The sequence below is a fragment of the Mus caroli genome, unplaced genomic scaffold, assembly GCF_978045245.1.
Source record: "Mus caroli unplaced genomic scaffold, Mus_caroli_1 scaffold_15, whole genome shotgun sequence".
Taxonomy (NCBI): domain Eukaryota; kingdom Metazoa; phylum Chordata; class Mammalia; order Rodentia; family Muridae; genus Mus; species Mus caroli.
In genome coordinates this window covers 81,024,967-81,043,703 of record NW_028227270.1, presented here as the reverse complement: position 1 = coordinate 81,043,703, position 18,737 = coordinate 81,024,967, and the positions used below count along the sequence as shown (strand labels likewise).

The 18,737-nt window shown below is 39.6% G+C and overlaps 1 protein-coding gene across 1 annotated transcript in view; it reads right to left on the bottom strand.

Moving 5' to 3' along the window:
* Positions 1-18,737, bottom strand: part of LOC110308510 (uncharacterized) — a gene marked incomplete at its 5' end in the record, with an annotated part of 288,808 nt that overhangs the window by 154,911 nt on the left and 115,160 nt on the right. The window contains 1 exon segment of the mRNA XM_021180950.2: positions 2,380-2,462. Coding sequence (XP_021036609.2) covers positions 2,380-2,462 — 83 coding nt within the window.

Here is an 18,737-nt window from a genome sequence, read left to right as displayed (position 1 = left end):
ATAGAGATAGAGATAGAGATGATAGAGATAGAGATAGAGATGATAGAGATAGAGATAGAGATAGAGATAGAGATAGAGATAGAGATAGAGATAGAGATAGAGAAATATATCAGCTTCAAATTGTCAGCCTAAATTTAAAATCATACAACATGAGCACTGCTTCTCCTTTTCAAATCCACACCAATGTGTTGAACAAAGACGGTTACAAGAGAGGTAAAGAATTGTAGGGCACCAGGTATGGGGAAATAAAGGGAGTGGGAGAAAACCCACGTCCCGCCAGAGTTCTGGTGCTCTGGGCCGGCAGACGAGGGAGGTCTGCCGCATGCTTTCCACACGGCCCTGGGTGGGTGTCTGGCTGTGGGAAGTCATTGAACCCAACCTGCCAGGGGGTGGACAGGGGGCAATCCTAGGTCTCTGGGCCTCACTGAAGCCAGAGAGAACAGGTTCTCAGTCTTGGGCATCCCAGACACCGCTGGACACCGTGGAAGAGCTGAGAACAAAGTGGAAGGGGTGGTGGAGGCGCTGGTGGTTCCCACTTGGGTGAGAGTCCTTGGTCCCAGCCTGGCTAGAGCGCAGAATGGCCTTCCAGCGGGAGGTTAGACAGGGCTCTTTAGGGGGAAGCCTATCCCATCGTTCAAGCACAACGGGCCCTGATGAGCAGAGACAGTCTATGGTTTTAGAGATTTATTGTAGAAAAGCAGGGAGAAAGAAAGAAGGTAGAAAGAGGGAGCCCGGCCATGGGCATGTGGAGAGAAGAGGGAAGGGAGGGAGAGAAGGAGAGCTAGAGATGAGAGTAAGAAAGGTGAGAGCTTAAGAGAGCTAGGAGGTCCCAAGCAGTCCCTTTTATAGTGGGCTGGGCTGTCTTGTAATTGCAGGGTATCTGTGGGAAGGAGCATACCTGGCTATTGTCAGGTAACTGGGGGTGGAGTCTAGCCAGAATGTCAGGGGCTTGGGATTTTATCTGCATGACCAATAGTCACAGAATTATAGAGTTGGGGGCTCTGGTATCAGGCACCTGTCTTTGGGAACGTGGCTCACTGTTCTGTCCCTTTTAGAGTGTTCTATTGTGTCTCTGGAGCAAGCCTCACTCAACGAAAACAGGCTGCCTTTCACTGCCCCACAAAGGATCTCGCGCTTCATAGTTCAGGTTTAAACTTGTCAGACTCCATCCAGCAAGCAACCCCATTGGGCTTCCTTTTCTTCCTAGCATAGGATAGTCAGCACCCCCATCTTTCCAGAACCACATGTGCAAATGGTTCTCTGACGTTTGATATTTGAAGAACTAGTGCTTCTCTTCCAAAGTTCAGGGTAAGCCTTATTCCTCCATAGCCGCTCAATGAATATCAAATGGAATTTCAAACACGAAGTCAAAATGCAGGCCTACTTAGGAGTCTGGTGTGTCCGAATAGCAGTTCATTGTGAAGAGGATTGAGGCAGGAGGACTGCAAATTTGAAGCCTATCTAGGTAACTTAGTGAGCCCTTGTCTCAAAACAAAGTGTGAGAAAAGACTGGGCATAGAGATGAACGGCACAGAGCTGAACAGCACAGTGCACACCTGCTGGAAGCAAGGCCTCCGCTTCATTTCTTACCATGAAAAGAAAGAAGAAACAAGGAGGGAGGGGGAGAGAGGGTAGAGAAAGCAGGAAAGGAAAGGAAGGAAGAAAAAAGAAGGAAGTGAGGGAGGGAGGGAGGGAGGGAGGGAGGGAGGGAGGGAGGGAGGGAGGGAGGGAGGAAAAAGAAGGAAGAAAAGAAAGAAGGAAACTGCTTAATTGAATCTGCAAACTCATAAAACAGTTGTTATAATAATTTTGGGCTTTTTATACTCATTTTATTCACGTCCATCTTTTCTCCTTTCTCCTAGTTGCAAAGTTTGTTGTTAACAGTAAGTATTAGAACCCCTGGGAAGGATTTAAAAGACTGATGTCCTAGAATGTCCATAGCCATTTTCTCCCGACAATTACCCCTTGTTAAGATCACTCAAAGCAGGGGAGGAGAATCTATGTATCTGCATCAGTTTTCCTAAGCATAATTGAAAAATCCGTATAAACCGGTTCTAGACCGGTTTAAATAGTGTCTATTGTTCTAGAAACACAGCATGATTAATACATTTTCTAATTGTCCTCTCAAGATGGAAAGTCGCCTAGACAGATTAGTTTAAACTAAACTTGCCAATAGCATAAAGAAGTCTGAATGGGATGTAATAAAACTTTACTGGCTCTATAGATTTGTCAGACATTAGCTGCTTTAGCATATCTCGCACTTCAAACCCTGTTTGAAGAACAAATTACTCTTAACCTGGAAATACATTTTAAGAAATCATAGCTAATAACCAGTAATTATTATTTTCATGGTCTTCCTAGGACCAGCCTTCCTCTTACCATAGCATGCAAGTCATGGGATTCTTTGAAGAGGCACAGATCACAACCCCTAAGGCAGGAGTCAGTTTTATTAGAAATATTCCCTAGAATTAAAAACAAAAAGGTGACAAAAATAAATTATCAAGATTTTCACTTTTCCAGCGATGTAATCTTATAGCATTGACATATAAGAACTTATAAAAAGCTTAGAAAAGATATAAAAGATATATAGATAGATGATAGATAATAGCTAGAAAATATAGATAGATAAATGTTAATAGACAGATACTTTTAGCTTAAATACAACCACAGCATATACTTTTACCTAAACTTCTATTTTTAATTCAATGAAAAATTAGTCATGTTTCTAAGACATGAATGTGTCAGTCCCCTTAAGCTGAATTCTTTTCCCTTGGTGTCTGTCATATTGTAACCAAGTTTATACCATAGCCAAGGAATTCCTAACTCTCCCTGCTCATGTAAGCCATGTTATATTTGCTATCCTGTATTTCATACTCCAGGCACACATATATATGAAGGTATTCCACAGGTAGTGATAAGAGACATAAAAGATAAAAAATATTGTATGACTCTCCCTATATTCTTTCTTACTCAATGATATCTGATTGAATTCCTTTTAAATCAGAAATTGAAGCCCACTGTATTTTTCAGTAGCATAGCATCATAGCACCATAGAAAAGTGACTTATTGAACTAGTCTCTTCCATTGAACATTCATTTATGTGTTCCTTATTTATTTTTATTTGTTTCTACCCAAGAGATCAAGACAACAAAATCATCTCAGTGGTGTTTATTTGGAAGAACAGCTGGAACAAGGATAGTATCTGTTTTAAATATGAATAGATGATGGTAAGCATCTCTTCCTGCCATTTATAACAGCCTCGCTATGTAGTTCAGGATGCCTTCTTGTTCATTATCATCCTGCCTAAGAGGGCTTCTACTATTGGAATCACAGGTAGCAACTACACTTACCATCAGTAAGTTGATTTTTCAAAGTATATATTGGGCTGCAGGAGATGGACAAACCACTTTCTGTACTAGTGAGAATTGTATAAATGGCAGGTGAGCTTGTTTGCCTACTGACATGGCAATGGAGACAAGGGCCTATTGGGAGCAAGCTGACCAGCTAGACTCACTGCATCGGAAAGCTTTTGATTCAACCGAGACTCCACCTACCAGAATAAGATAGGGGATCTATCAAGGAAATGTCCCTACATTAACTCTGGGCCTCCATAGGCAATGCATACTTAGGCACATACACACACACACACACACACACACTATATATATATATATATATATATATATATATATATATATATATACAAGCTCTATATAATAAAATCTATTCTCCTAAATCCTTGCTACAAAAGGACCATTTCTGGAGTAGGGCCACAAGCCTCTCCGGTCAGAAAAGCGCCGGGGTAGCTAGGGCACAGGGTCGGCTGACACTCGCCAGCTACCCACAACACCTGCCACAGGATCTTAAGACTTCTGGTGAGTGGAACACAGCTTCTGCTCCAATCCAATTGCGTGCGGGACCTGAGACTGCATTAGTTAGGGAAGCAGAAAACCGGCCTGAGTAGGGCCACAGGCCTCATCCGGCCGGACCAGCACCAGGGTAGCTAGAGCGTAGGGTCAGCTGACACCCGCCAGCTACCCACGACCCCCGCCACAGGATTTTGAAACTGCTGGTGAGTGGAACACAGCTTCTGCTCCAGTCCAATCACGTGGGACCTGAGACTGCTCTGGTTGGGGAGGCAGAAATCCGGCCTGAGTAGGGCCACAAGCCTCTCCGGTCAGAAAAGCGCCTGGGTAGCTAGGGCGCAGGGTCGGCTGACACCCGCCAGCTATCCACAACACCCGCAATAGGATCTTAAGACTTCTGGTGAGTGGAACACAGCTTCTGCTCCAATCCAATTGTGCGCGGGACCTGAGACTGCATTAGTTAGGGAAGCAGAAAACCTGCCTGAGTAGGGCCACAGGCCTCATCCGGCCGGACCAGCACCAGGGTAGCTAGAGCGCAGGGTTGGCTGCCACCCGCCAGCTACCCACGACCCCTGCCACAGGATTTTGAGACTGCTGGTGAGTGGAACACAGCTTCTGCTCCAATCTTTAAACAGTGACAACGACAACAACTAACCCCAGAGATTACCAGATGGCGAAAGGTAAACGTAATAATCTTACTAACAGAAACCAAGACCACTCACCATCATCAGAACCCAGCACTCCCACTTCGCCCAGTCCAGGGCACCCCAACACACCAGAAAAGCTAGACACGGATCTAAAAGCATATCTCATGATGATGGTAGAGGACTTCAAGAAGGACTTTAATAACACACTTAAAGAAATACAAAGGAACACTGGTAAACAGGTAGAAGAAAGTAAAGAGGAAGCACAAAAATCCCTTAAAGAATTGCAGGAGAACACTGCTAAAGAATTACAAATCCTTAAAGAAAAACAGGATAACATAATCAAACAGGTAGAAGTCCTTACAGAAAAACAGGAAAACACATCCAAATAGATGATGGAAATGAACAAAACCATACTAGACCTAAAAAGGGAAGGAGACACAATAAAGAAAACCCAAAATGAGGCAACACTGGAGATAGAAACCCTAGGAAAGAAATCTGGAACCATAGATACAAGCATCAGCAACAGAATACAAGAGATGTAAAAGAGAATCTCAGGTGCAGAAGATTCCATAGAGAACATCCGCACAACAATCAAGGAAAATGTAAAATGCAAAAAGATCCTAACTCAAAACATCCAAGAAATACAGGACACAATGAGAAGACCAAACCTATGGATAATAGGAGTGGATGAGAATGAAGATTTTCAACTCAAAGGACCAGCAAACATCTTCAACAAAATTATAGAAGAAAACTTCCCAAATCTAAAGAAAGAGATGCACATGAACATACAAGAAGCCTACAGAACTCCAAATAGACTGGACCAGAAAAGAAATACATCCCGACACATAATAATCAGAACAACAAATGCTCTAAATAAAGATAGAATACTAAAAGCAGTAAGAGAAAAAGGCCAAGTAACATATAAAGGCAAGCCTATCAGAATTACACCAGATTTCTCACCAGAGACTATGAAAGCCAGAAGATCCTGGACGGATGTTATACAGACACTAAAAGAACACAAACTCCATTCCAGGCTACTATACCCAGCCAAACTCTCAATTAACATAGATGGAGAAACCAAAGTATTCCAGGACAAAACCAAATTCACACATTATCTCTCCACGAATCCAGCCCTTCAAAGGATAATAACAGAAAAAAACCAATACAAGGACAGGAACCACGCCCTAGAAACAACAAGAAGGTAATCCCTCAACAAACCTAAAAGAAGACAGCCACAAGAACAGAATGCCAACTTTAACAACAAAAATAACAGGAAACAACAATTACTTTTCCTTAATATCTCTTAATATCAATGGACTCAACTCCCCGATAAAAAGACATAGACTAACAAACTGGCTACACAAACAAGACCCAACATTTTGCTGCTTACAGGAAACTCATCTCAGAGAAAAAGATAGACACTACCTCAGAATGAAAGGCTGGAAAACAATTTTCCAAGCAAATGGTATGAAGAAACAAGCTGGAGTAGCCATTCTAATATCTGATAAGATTGACTTCCAACCCAAAGTCATTAAAAAAGACAGGGAGGGACACTTCATACTCATCAAAGGTAAAATCCTCCAAGAGGAACTATCAATCCTGAATATCTATGCTCCAAATACAAAGGCAGCCACATTCATTAAAGAAACTTTAGTAAATCTCAAAGCACACATTGCACCTCATACAATAATAGTGGGAGACTTCAACATACCACTTTCACCAATGGACAGATCATGGAAACAGAAACTAAACAGGGACACAGAGAAACTAAGAGAAATTATGAATCAGATGGATCTGGCAGATATCTACAGAACATTCTATCCTAAAACAAAAGGATATACCTTCTTCTCAGCACCTCATGGTACCTTCTCCAAAATTGACCACAAAATTGGTCACAAAACAGGCCTCAACAGATACAAAAATATTGAAATTGTCCCATGCATCCTATCAGATCACCATGGACTAAGGCTGATCTTCAATAACAAAATAAATAATAGAAAGCCAACCTTCACGTAGAAACTGAACAACACTCTTCTCAATGATACCTTGGTAAAGGAAGGAATAAAGAAAGAAATTAAGGACTTTTTAGAGTTCAATGAAAATGAAGCCACAACATACCCAAACTTATGGGATGCAATGAAAGCATTTCTAAGAGGAAAACTCATAGCTCTGAGTGCCTCCAAAAGGAAACTAGAGAGAGCACACATTAGCAGCTTGACAACATACCTAAAAGCACTAGAACAAAAGGAAGCAAATTCACCCAAGAGGAGTAGAAGGCAGGAAATAATCAAACTCAGGGGCAAAATCAACCAAGTGGAAACAAGAAGAACTATTCAAAGAATCAACCAATCAAGGAGCTGGGTCCTTTCAGCAAAATCTTGCTAGTGTATGCAATGGTGTCAGCGTTTGGAAGCTGATTATGGGATGGATAACTTTTAAGGTACAGAAAAGACACAGAAGAGTCAGAAATAAAATACACTGTATCTAAGAACTGCGGTCCATCCACACCTTTTAGGACCAGCTTAAAGAAAAGTGTGAGCAGGACAAGGGCCCTAGCTCTGTTGAAAATGTCTCTCATCATTGCTAGTGTGGACCAATCATAAATGGATAGTTTAAGACCTGAGGCAGGTGCTATGATTCATCACAAATTCCCCCAGGTATGTGTGTACTTCTGCTCTCCTGCCCTATGCTATGTGTTTAGGGTGAAAGGGAAGGGACCGGTTATCTCTTTCCTTGCAACTTCAACAATTTGGGTGAGAGGCACATGCAACTTTGTGTCTGAGTTATGCCTGGCTAACTTCAGGTCACTTCAATCTAATTTGTAATTTGAAGTTCAAATTACTTACTTATGATTTAAATACTGTAAACTGCATACATTTTACATGCTTAGCTCAGAAGGTTCGAGATGTAAACCCCTATGTATCCACCCCACAAGTCAAACATAAAACATTTCTTTATCCTGCGCACACACAAAGATGCTATTAGGTCCTGCATACACTATTGGATCCTCTGCATGCGTACACACATGGTTGCATGTGCACATATACTCAGACAGACAGAGAGAGATAGTCTTGTAACAAAGGGATCTGATTTCTATCACTGAAAGTTAGAAATCAGTCACAAGTCTACATCATCTATGGAATGATGTAATATTTGCTTCTAGCTCTGGCTCCTTCCACTCAGGAAGTTGCTAAGACAAGACAAGCCCATGTCTTCTCGTGGACAAATCTATGTATAACTTTTGGGGAATATAAAAAAGAGTATTATTGTATTACTTGATAAATTTTCACTTAATTAAGGAACCCTTCAAGCCTTGCAAAATGCTTATTCCATGTTATAGTCCTCGCGGTGATTTATGAAATTTTTCTCCAAACCATGTTTCCTTTTCTTTATTTTTGTTCAGATTTACTTGTTTATTTATTTGTTTGTTTGTTTTTTTATTGCATGAGTCTTCAATCTCTGCCATCTGTTGCATATTAGGTTTTTTTTTGTCTTTAGCTTAAAGTCTACATATAGATTCCTAATAGTAGGTATTAGTGTAGCTATACTACTTTTTTATTGAAAACAATTTTTGCAAACAGTATATTCTGATCAGTTCCACCTTCTTCAACTCTTCCCAGATCCTCTCCACCTCTCCATCCACCCAAGTCTGTAACTTATTTCTCTTTCTTAAAAAAAAATAGATAAACAAAAAAGAGAAAACAACCCAGAATAAAAAAGAGAAAGAACAAGAAACTCTCTGTCTCTCTATCTCTGTCACTGTCTATCTGTCTCTGTCTCTCTCTCTCTCTGTCTCTGTCTCTCTGTCTCTGTCTCTGTCTCTGTCTCTCTTTCTCTCTGTCTCTGTCTCTGTCTCTGTCTCTCTCTCTCTCTCTCTCACACACACACACACACACACACACACACACACACCAATAAAACCACAAAATCAGAAACATAATATACAAGCCAAAGACTGGTAAGACAACCTCTCCCCCAAACAGAAGCCCAAACAAAGTGATATCACCAAAGGTCTGCAGAAGTGCCATTTGGCCATCTAGGTGTACCTCCAGTGAGACTTCACTGGGGGAAACTAATATTCCCTTAGCAAGTTATTTGCAAGCTACTGGAGACAGCGTATGGGTTAAGGATGAGGTCCTGTATCCGTTTTCCCCCGCTCAGCACAGAGACTCCATCTGGTGTGAACCTGTGCAAGCCTTGCGCATGCTTCTACAGTCTCTGTGGGTTCATAGGTGTCAGTCCAGTAAATGTTTGGAAACTCTGCTTCCTGCCATCCTCAGTCCCCTCTGGCTCTTACAATCTTTCTGTCGTCTCCTCTTCGGAGTCCCCTGAACACTGAGGGGAGGATTTGGTGAAAATGCCCCCATTTAGAAATGACTCTACCCCTACCCCAATCCCTACCCCATTCTCTACCCATCCAAATTTGTATCTTTTAAAAATTATATCTTCAACTTGCATTGTCCAAATATTCTTAGGTATGTAGTCTTTCTGTGGAGTGTATTTAGTAGGGGCTATATACTCTTAGGGAAAACTGTCTATCTCCCAGAAGTACCAATAACCCCATGGCTATAACTGAGATTGGGGCTTGCTCTGACTGGGGCTTGAACAGGCTTAGTGCATGCTGTCCCAACCCCTGTGAGTTTATGTCAGCCATTTGGTGGTCGGTAGCATTGTTTCTATTATAGAATATGTTGATTTTCCCTGCTTCTTACTGTCTGGATTTCCACCTCACCCTGGAGATGCAGCATGGCTCAATTTTGCAATTTTTGGCATTCAACTCAACTGAGAATGTTCAATCCTGTGTGTTGACTTTTTTTTGTCTTCCAACTTTGAAGAAATTTTCAGTAAGTGCTTTCTAAATTTTTAATCACCAAATCTTTGGTAATTTCATACAATGTGTTTTTAGTATATTAACTCCCCACCCCTTTCCCCAATTCCTCTCTGATCCAAACCCTTCTCCCCACCTCTCTTTTTATCTAATATCATAGAGTCCAACTTGAGGTTAATTTAAAGTATATATTTTCCTTTTTACTGTTCTTTTCTTCCTAAGTCTCCACCACTCAGGCATCAATCTGGGGACTTTGTCTAAAGTTGTCTGTCAGTCTGTCCAGTTTCCCCCCACTCTCTCCTACATCTTAGATTAGTCGGTTTCTATCGCTCTGTATCCAGGCTCACAGTCTTTTCCTTTTGCCATTCTGATCTACTGTTGAACTTTATTATTGTGCCTTGGAATCTCAGTTTTGTGTTTGATTACTTGGCTTTTCTTTGTTTTGTTTGATGACTTCCTGCCTATGGAAAAATACCCCAAACTTCCCTTTGCTTTTTCTTTAAATATGTGAGCATATCTATATTGCCTTCTTAAATAATTTTCTCTAATAAATTATTAAGGGAGTCATATTAGAGCTATTTTTATTCACAGTTCCCTTTCTTATAAGTATAGTTTAGATTTTTCCATTTCTTTACATGTCTGTTAAGTACAATTTCTATTATAGATAATGCAAAAGATGCTGGGTCCTGTTATCTTCCTCTGAAAGGTTTTAGTTTTGTTTTGTTTTGTTTTTGTTTTTGTTTTTGTAGTGAGCAGTTCATTTACTTGCTTCTATGTTTAAAGTTTTAGTCTCCAATTTATATCTGATTATAGGGGTCTGTGAAGAACTCATGAGTTTACCCAGTCTTGCCTAACTTGGCTATAACCAGTCTCAAAGAATAACATGTCTGCATCTGCTAATGGCCTACAGACAGACTAGGTAATGGTAAGGCGGTCTAGAGATTTGGAGTAAGCTCTCCATGATGTGGCCGTTTATTCACACATAAAGATTTTGGGTACCTTGACTTGAAATTGCTAGCATAACTTCTCCCACTGGGCTTGATCTCCTTCTGTTCCTACTCTAAAATCGCTATGGTTCCACTTCCAGTCTACAATAGCCACAGGACACAGCCCCTCAGCAATGTCCACAGTAGTCTAAGGCTGCTGTGTCCTGTTCACCTCTCAGTCCCAGACCAGGAAGGACTCTGTAGTATTGGCACCTCTTTGCTGCCAGCTCTGCTCTGCAGGCTCCAGTTTTGTGATCTTCTCTGAAAGGTGAGCTCTGTCTCTTGAACTCAGCAGAACACCTCTGCTGTGATGGCATGTCATTGTTTGACAGCTGGAATGTGTGTCTGAGTAGAGGGACCCAGGTCACTGGTGAGGACTCACACACAAATATCTCTGATCTCAAGTGTCATGATCATGTTTCTTCATACCGGAACCCTTGGCAATAGCTTCAGTTTTTCTCTCTAGTTTGACAGTGAATTATTTTAGAGAATCCAGTATAGTACCTGCTACCCTATGATAATTAAAACCAGAAATGGAAAAAATTGTTTAATATCTTAATTAAAAGATGGAAATGAATACATGTTCTTGTCTGGGCTACCTATGGTCCATTTTATGTGTTAATAATACAAATGTAGGTTAATTATTTTGAAAGTCCCTTTTATTTTATGGAAAGCCATTCTATTTAATGATCAGGTCCTCTTATGTTGAAAAAAGGATAAAATGTTTACAAGTCACACTAACCCGCAGATGCCTTTGGAGTATGTCAGCTGGTATCACCCAGACAAAATAAATGGAACAGTCATATTTTTAATAATACATGAGGAACACAAGGAAAACACTTGTCAAAATTGTATAATATTATAGTACTCTCTCTGTATATAAATGCATATGTTTATGAAAGTGTATTTTCTCCCCGTATGCTAATCTTTTTTACTTGGCATGTTTTTTAATGGTTTCTCCAAATGACCTTTGCAAAATTAATCAGGGATCTGACACTGTCCTTTGGAGAAATAGAAAGAGAATGCCTTTCATAATAACTTTTTGCATGAAAAACAGCCAGAGAATGACAAAACAGAGGAAACATTAATACTGGAGAAAAAAAAATCAAACCTTGAAAGGGAAGCCCACTGAAAAACACTTGCTTCTTGTCAGAAACATTTTTATGGGTCTCTGAAATTCCATTTCCCCTTTATTTTCTACCCTATTGTTTTTATTGCTTGAAATCCGACAGATTTTTCAAAAACAATTCACTAAGTAAAACCCACCACGTTTTCCCAAGCACTCCGACGCCGGGAAGCATCTCAAATTAAAGATTAATAAAACGTACAGAAAGTGCATAGAGAAATATAAATACAAAGAACCAAGGGGGAAAAAATGTCTGCGATTAGACAAGATGGAAATCTAAGCTGAAATTAAACTCCGTTGTATTCCACTTCCTATTCTTTTCTTAGAGAAAATGACGGCTGAAGTGAGGCGGTTTTCCCCCTGTAATTTAAATGTTAAGCTGCCAGATGTGTGTCCCATGCTTCAAGAGGGAAGCTTTGCATTATTTAGCATATTAAGAATCACAGAATTTTAAAAAGGGCTCCTTTATTGCCTGGAGGTTCCAATTAAGTAAACCTTAGCCTGGTACATTTAAAACTTGCAATATATGAGATTTGCCTTCTTTTCTGGCCACAGTCAAGCCTCATCTATATAATAAATAAGGAAAATCCTTACATTGACATAATTTTTCTTTTGCTTGAGGAATTAAACCTATCTATTATTTTAAGAAGTTTTTAATGGAGGCCAGCAATCTAGAAGACAACTGAAGGTTCGAAATGCTCTCTCTTTTTTTTTTTTAAATCATAGCAAGTTGAGTCTCCTATTTATGCCAAGAGATACATGCTTCATAGAAGCAAAGCCACACTACTGGCCTTCTCTCTTTGCTCTCTCTGCTTCCTCTGTGATCCTCCAGTTCTACTCTTGTGAGACAAGACAGTTGCAAGGAGCAGTGAGGTCATTGTTTTTGAATCAATACTACGGTTTTGTGTTTGTATAAATGTCTGTCTGTCCATGCGTCATGAGCTATCTGACCACACAGCCCTAATTAAGTGCCCTTTCAGCAGCACGTGGAAGGAGTTCCAGTCGCTGAGCTGAAGTCCAGAAAGAGATGGAGGTTCTGAAGGCACACAGCATTCATAAATCACAGCCTTAAATACAGCCATTTTTGCCATTTTAGAAAATGTCAAAGGTGTCAACTCTGTCCAAATATACCGCTTAACAGTGACTATTTTAGTAAATTGACTTGAAATGCATTCAGCTAACTGACAGTCAGAAGCACATAATCTAGTTCACAGGACAAATGAACAGTTTAAAGGCCAAAAACTAAGCAACAAACTACAAATTCTTAGCAGTGTGCTGCAATGACCATGGCTGCAGTCACAGGACCAAATCCTAATACTAATGTGTTTATGGGCTTCAAAAGTACTGACTCCAATTTCTGGACATGTGCTGGTTAATAAAACAAACCCATTCAACCCGACTCAAACATCTAACTAATTTTGCACAGCAAACAAATTAGGATTTATGTAAACACAAATAAAAGTTGACAGCATTCCGTGTTATTAGCACGATTCGATCCAGTAAGATTGGAAACTGCCAAGATGCTTCAATCATCAGTATGTCAGCATGTGCCACAATGTTAGGAAACGAACAAATGAGCTTCTTCTCTTGTATTTTTCAAGAGGAAAATAGGATTAACAGCTGCAGCTGGACAGGTGATTCAGGAGTTAAGAGAGATAGCTGCTCTTCCAGAGAACCCAGGTTCAGTTCCCAGAACCCACTGTCAGGTGGCTCACAGCCAATTATAACTCTTGCTCCAGGTGATCTGATGCCCTTTTCTGGCCTCTGCTAATATTCACACACTTAGGTGGGCACACCCTCTAACACACACACACACACACACACACACACACATCTTTAAAATAAAACTAAATTTAAATATTAAAGTTGACAAAATATTGAGTGCTTAACCTATGTTATTCTCCTTAACACCCAAAGTGTGTAGTGAATGATAGAATGTATCCATCTAATATTTTATTAAATTTTCTAGAAATATGAAACAGCTCAATAATTTAATATTTAAGGATATTGTAATGTAACTGGAAGCAAGGATACAATAAAGTCATCCTTAACTTCAACTGGTTTAGACCAGGAAGCCCACATCTGTCTCATGTGGATGGACATACCAAAGCATACTTGAGTGACGCTCATGAACATTTGCATTTAGACAGTTAAGAAGAACACCCATCTACACATTGGATTTCCATTTGTGAACACATTTGTGCATGTTAGTTACTTACCTCAAGTTGTTTATGAACTTCATAACCAGTAGAGGATGTCTACCAACATGCTACCAGTATTTGAATCATTTTCATCCATAAGACTATACAATATTTATGCTTGCATGCCTTGCCTGATAAAATATTTCCATAATGTAAGAAATGGATATGCTTTCCTTTTCTCTTTAAAAACAGCCTTTAGACATTTACCAATTCTGTCTTACAGAAGAAGATTCTACCCTTTTATGAAAATCAGTTTCTTTTTTCTCCTTAGTTTTAACAATATTAAACTCTCCATTTTACAGACGACGAGAGAATCCAGAAATTTCAATGTGCTCTTTGTGAGCTTTTCCTGGTTATCATCAATTAACACTTCCACTGAACTTAGAGAAGTCAACGCTATTTGAAATAATGAATATTTTAACCTACTTAATTTACCATCGATACCAGAAAATCTGACATAGGACTAGATGATGTCTTAGACTGATACCCCAATTCAGCAAGGTCTATACAGAGTGAAGTATGTATTGAGTATTATAGAAATCTGCTAAGTAACAAGAGGTGGCTTTATGAGCACCTGCCAACACTCAAACTCATGTGGCCAACAGATGAGCTTATATGAACACAAAAAATTTGAATTAGCAATCAAAATGGAAAGACAGGAGGAAAGTTGTTTGGCAATCATCAGTTAAACACTCTTAGAAATAATCTGTAAGTCAAAGAGAATGTCCTCAAGAGTACTTGCCTACTTCCTAATTCAAGAGAAAGTTGCACTAAGTCCTTGGCAGGATGACCCAGGATCCTCTCTGATGCTCTTCTTTCCAGCTACTAGAGACATTTCACTCACAGAAGAACCACATATTTCCAAGTGGCACCAGGATAAGGAATCCCAGTACAAGTTCCTAACATAAGTAGCCCTTGGCATGAGTCGGAGGCTACCTCCCCAGTCATATACACTAGGTGGCTCTTCATGCTCCTCAGCATTCACAGAAATTCCCCAGTGGGAAGCCAAGAAGCAAATCAAGTCGTGCACACTGAGATAATTCAGTATCATTCCAGTTCTAACTACAACATGTTCCCAGTCACAAATCTTATGTGATAATTATTGTTAAAGAATGAAAGAAAACATACATGCTCAGATGAAGGAAAACTGAAGGACAAAATGTCACTGGAACATCTACCCTCAGAGAGTGACTACAACAAAGAAAAGCAAGGTGAGGGACAAAAGAAAAACAAGAGACTCAGACATTAACACATGCACAGTGCACTAGCCTTTCTCTTATGAGTGTCAGAAGCCATATTTGTTGATCAAAACATAATTTATAATTCAGATGTTTTCAAGAAAATGATATTTTAAAGAGAGGAAGAGTATGAGACCTGGAGTGGAAGAAAGGCACACACAACTGATTCAAAATAGTAAAACACAGGCAGGCAAAAGTGATATATCACATGTGCCCACCATCATGTGGATGCTGATGACAGAAAATGATTAAGACAAGTATTATACAAGCATCACAGAATATGGTTGCAGGAAGTAAGTTGAGGTAGAAGACATTAGTGGATACAATCTTGTGGGACCACTGCCCAATAATCAGCCTACTGTTGACAGAATACTGTTATACAGTATAGCATCTCTACCCCCAGTGCAACTAACAGGAAGACCAAACAAAGAGACACACCTCAAAACTATAAACAAACCAGGATGGGATTCTAGCTAGTGTTCAATAGTCTACATACAGAGAAGCTAGTGGAAGAGAACAACATCAGAAGAAGCAAGAAGAAAGCAAAATTTAAAATGCCAAACTTAGTCTCTATCATACTAATAATTATTGTGAATGTAGGCTTTGACTGCTTCAATTAAAAAAATAGATATTGGCAAAATGAGCTTTTGAAAAATGCCCTGGTTAGATAATAGCTATTATTACATAACAGTGATTACTCAACAGAATAAATCAGAGTAAAAAATTGAAAAATTAATCATTTAATCACTAATATTAAAAAGCCAAGATTGACTATATTAATATGAGATAAAAATAATTCAGAACAGGAAAAGACCATTACATGTGAGGAACATTATATAACAACCCAATTATCAGTGTACCGATAAGATGTTACAGACTCAATAATTTGTGGACAAATAGTGGACTTTCAACAATCACTAAGCAAAAATCAGGCTGAAGAGAAACTGAATTATCAACTATAGTTAAGGAGTTTAACACTCCCTCCCCCCCCCCAGATGATAGAATTACAGAATAATCAACCTACAAGAAAGATATAGTTTATATGACAAACACAGCCAACAGACAGAACCTATGCACATACACACATATGTAAGTCAGCTCCTACCAAGTGCCTATGGATAATTCACAAGTACACCTTGGACCATGAAGCAAGCCTCATCACATTTAGACGAACTGAAATCATACAGAACATGTTCCATGGTTATAGTGAAGCTGAACTAGTGATCAAAAACAGAAAGGTAAGAAGAAAAAAAAATGTGAGCAGCCAGCAGCTAAACAGCACAATTCTAGATAGCCTTTAGTTTAAAGAGAAAGTTTTCACAAAACTTCAAGAAAAATTCACATTAATGTGATGACATGAACCTATGCTAGCGAGAAATTTTATAGCATTAAATACTTACATTGGATAAAAGAAGAAAAATCGGTCATCTAAGGTCCCACATGATGAACAGCAACAAAAGAATCCAAAGCAAAGAGAATGAAGAAAATGATTGTAATATGAGTACAAATCAATAATGTGAAATCAAGGGGAATTCATAAACAATAGAACAAAATCTGGCTCTTTAAAAACAATAAAGTTGATAAACGAGGAAGACTAACAAGGAAGGTGAGAGAAGATACAGGTCCCCACTACCAGGAAGGAGAGAAAGCCATTGAAAAGAAATTAAAGAGACCATTCTAACAGTGTCCTGCCCATACCTACAATGACTAAGGAAAAAGTGGACCAATGTAGTACACATGGCAGCATTTGGTCCTGACAGATATTAGTTTAGTTAGCTTTCTTGAGGTTGCGTATCTCTATGTAGTTTTGGCTGTTCTGGAACTTGCTATGTAGATCAAGCAGGCCAAGAATAAACAGATATTTTGAATGGTCCCATAACCATTTTAAAAAGTTGAATTAGTAATATAAAACTTCAGGCTTGTTGGATTCTGTTGAAATTCTAAATATCCTGACTCTCACAAAAGTCAGTCAGTTTTAGTGGCTCTGTGACAGAGCTGGACTAAACAACTTAGATATAGAGGGTTCACCTCAGCTCTCAGGTTTCCGAGGTGTTGGTGCTTAGTCATTTGGCACCACGGACTTGGAAAGAGTCATGGCAAACAGATTGAAGATGCAAGCAGAGCAGCATCTTCAGGTCCTTGCTCACGTAGAAGCAGAGGTAAAACCGAGCAGGAATCACCTTCAAACATACAAGGCATGCCTGCTGCAAAGTGCCACCCCCATCTACAGCCAAGCTCCTAAGTGTCCAGTGCCTCCCCTTAGTGCCACCAACTGAAGACTAAACAGTCAACATATGAGCCAGTGAGAGACACTTACTATTAAAACTACACAATCTGTTCCTGAAAGTTGAGGGAAACACATCTACTTTCTTGTTTTACATAGCTACTCTAACCTTAACATCAAAAGCAGACAAAGAAAAGACATAATCAAAGACAGTGGGTTGGCATCTCTAAGTAAGACTAGCAGGAAGAAGTCCTCTGCAGATTGAATCTGAGAAAATTGAAATCAACACCATGTGAAAAAAATATGAACGAGGAAACTGGAGTTTATTTTAGGTATGCAATGTGCATTCAGATGTTTAAATCCTTCATCCTAGTGGCCTCACTTTTGCAAATCATATTATTGTATTTATTAAACAATTCTCAATTCTATGGAATTCAAAACCCATTTGTGGTACCAGGAAATGCTTCCTTTTGACTAAAAACGAAGCAAAAAAATTTTTGATTAAAAGCCAGAAAAAAATAAAAAAGAATGCTTCCCTTGTTTAAAAAAGAAAGAAGAAAAAACAGCAAAGAGGATTGGAGAGGGGGTATTATTATTATTATTATTAATTTTCTTTATTTACTTTTCAAATATTATCACCTTTCCTGGTTTCCCTCTGAACGTCCCCTATCCCCTCCCTCCTCCCCCTGCTCACCAACCCACCCACTCCTGCTTCCCTGTCCTGGCATTCCCCTACACTGCGGCATGGAGCCTTCTCAGGAACAAGAGCCTGGAGAGGAGGTTTTTATGGGTAAACTTTTGCCGTGAAAGTTTGAGAGCCTGAGGATCATTTATCCCCAGCACCCGTGTGAAGATCTGGGCATGGTGGCATATGCTGGTCACCCCTGGCTTGAAGGAGACAGACGAGGGAAGGAGGATCCCAGCAAGCCAGTCTAGCTGAAAGGGCAAGTTCTCATTCCAGTGACAGATCCAAACAAGAAGATGCCCAACTTTGACCACTGGCCTTATGCACTATGCAATATGCACAGGTAAACACATATACACACTCTCACACACACATGCACAGCATGCACATATAGGTACACATATACAAAGAGATATTTTCTCACTGCTACTGTTAATGAAGTGTTGGGGCTTCTGGCAGTTATGAATACTTTACAGTGACATGAGGGTATAGGCATATAGTATGTACTATATTAGAAGAAAACATGATATTGAACATAGAAGTCCAAGTAATGGGGCTGAAAGGATGCCTCAGTAGGTAAGGAATCTTGATTCTCTTGCAGAGGGCCTGAGTATAATTCCCATTACCTATACTGTGCAACTAAAAACCAGCCACCTGGTCACCTGGCTTTACTCTAGATCCAGGCGACCAGACACCTTTTTCCAGTTCTTGAGGGGACCTGAATCTATGTACAATGATATTTACATATAAGCATAATGGGAAGAAGGCTTTCAATGAACAACCATAACATTTTATGGGAAAGTAGCATGAATAGAGTCTTATTTCTGTATGCTAGCAATGCACGTGTTAAAGGCAAAATTAAAATGAAGAACCATTTGCAGTTATTACACCGAAAATAAAGTACTTAGGTGTGAACGTCACAAAACACGTACAGAA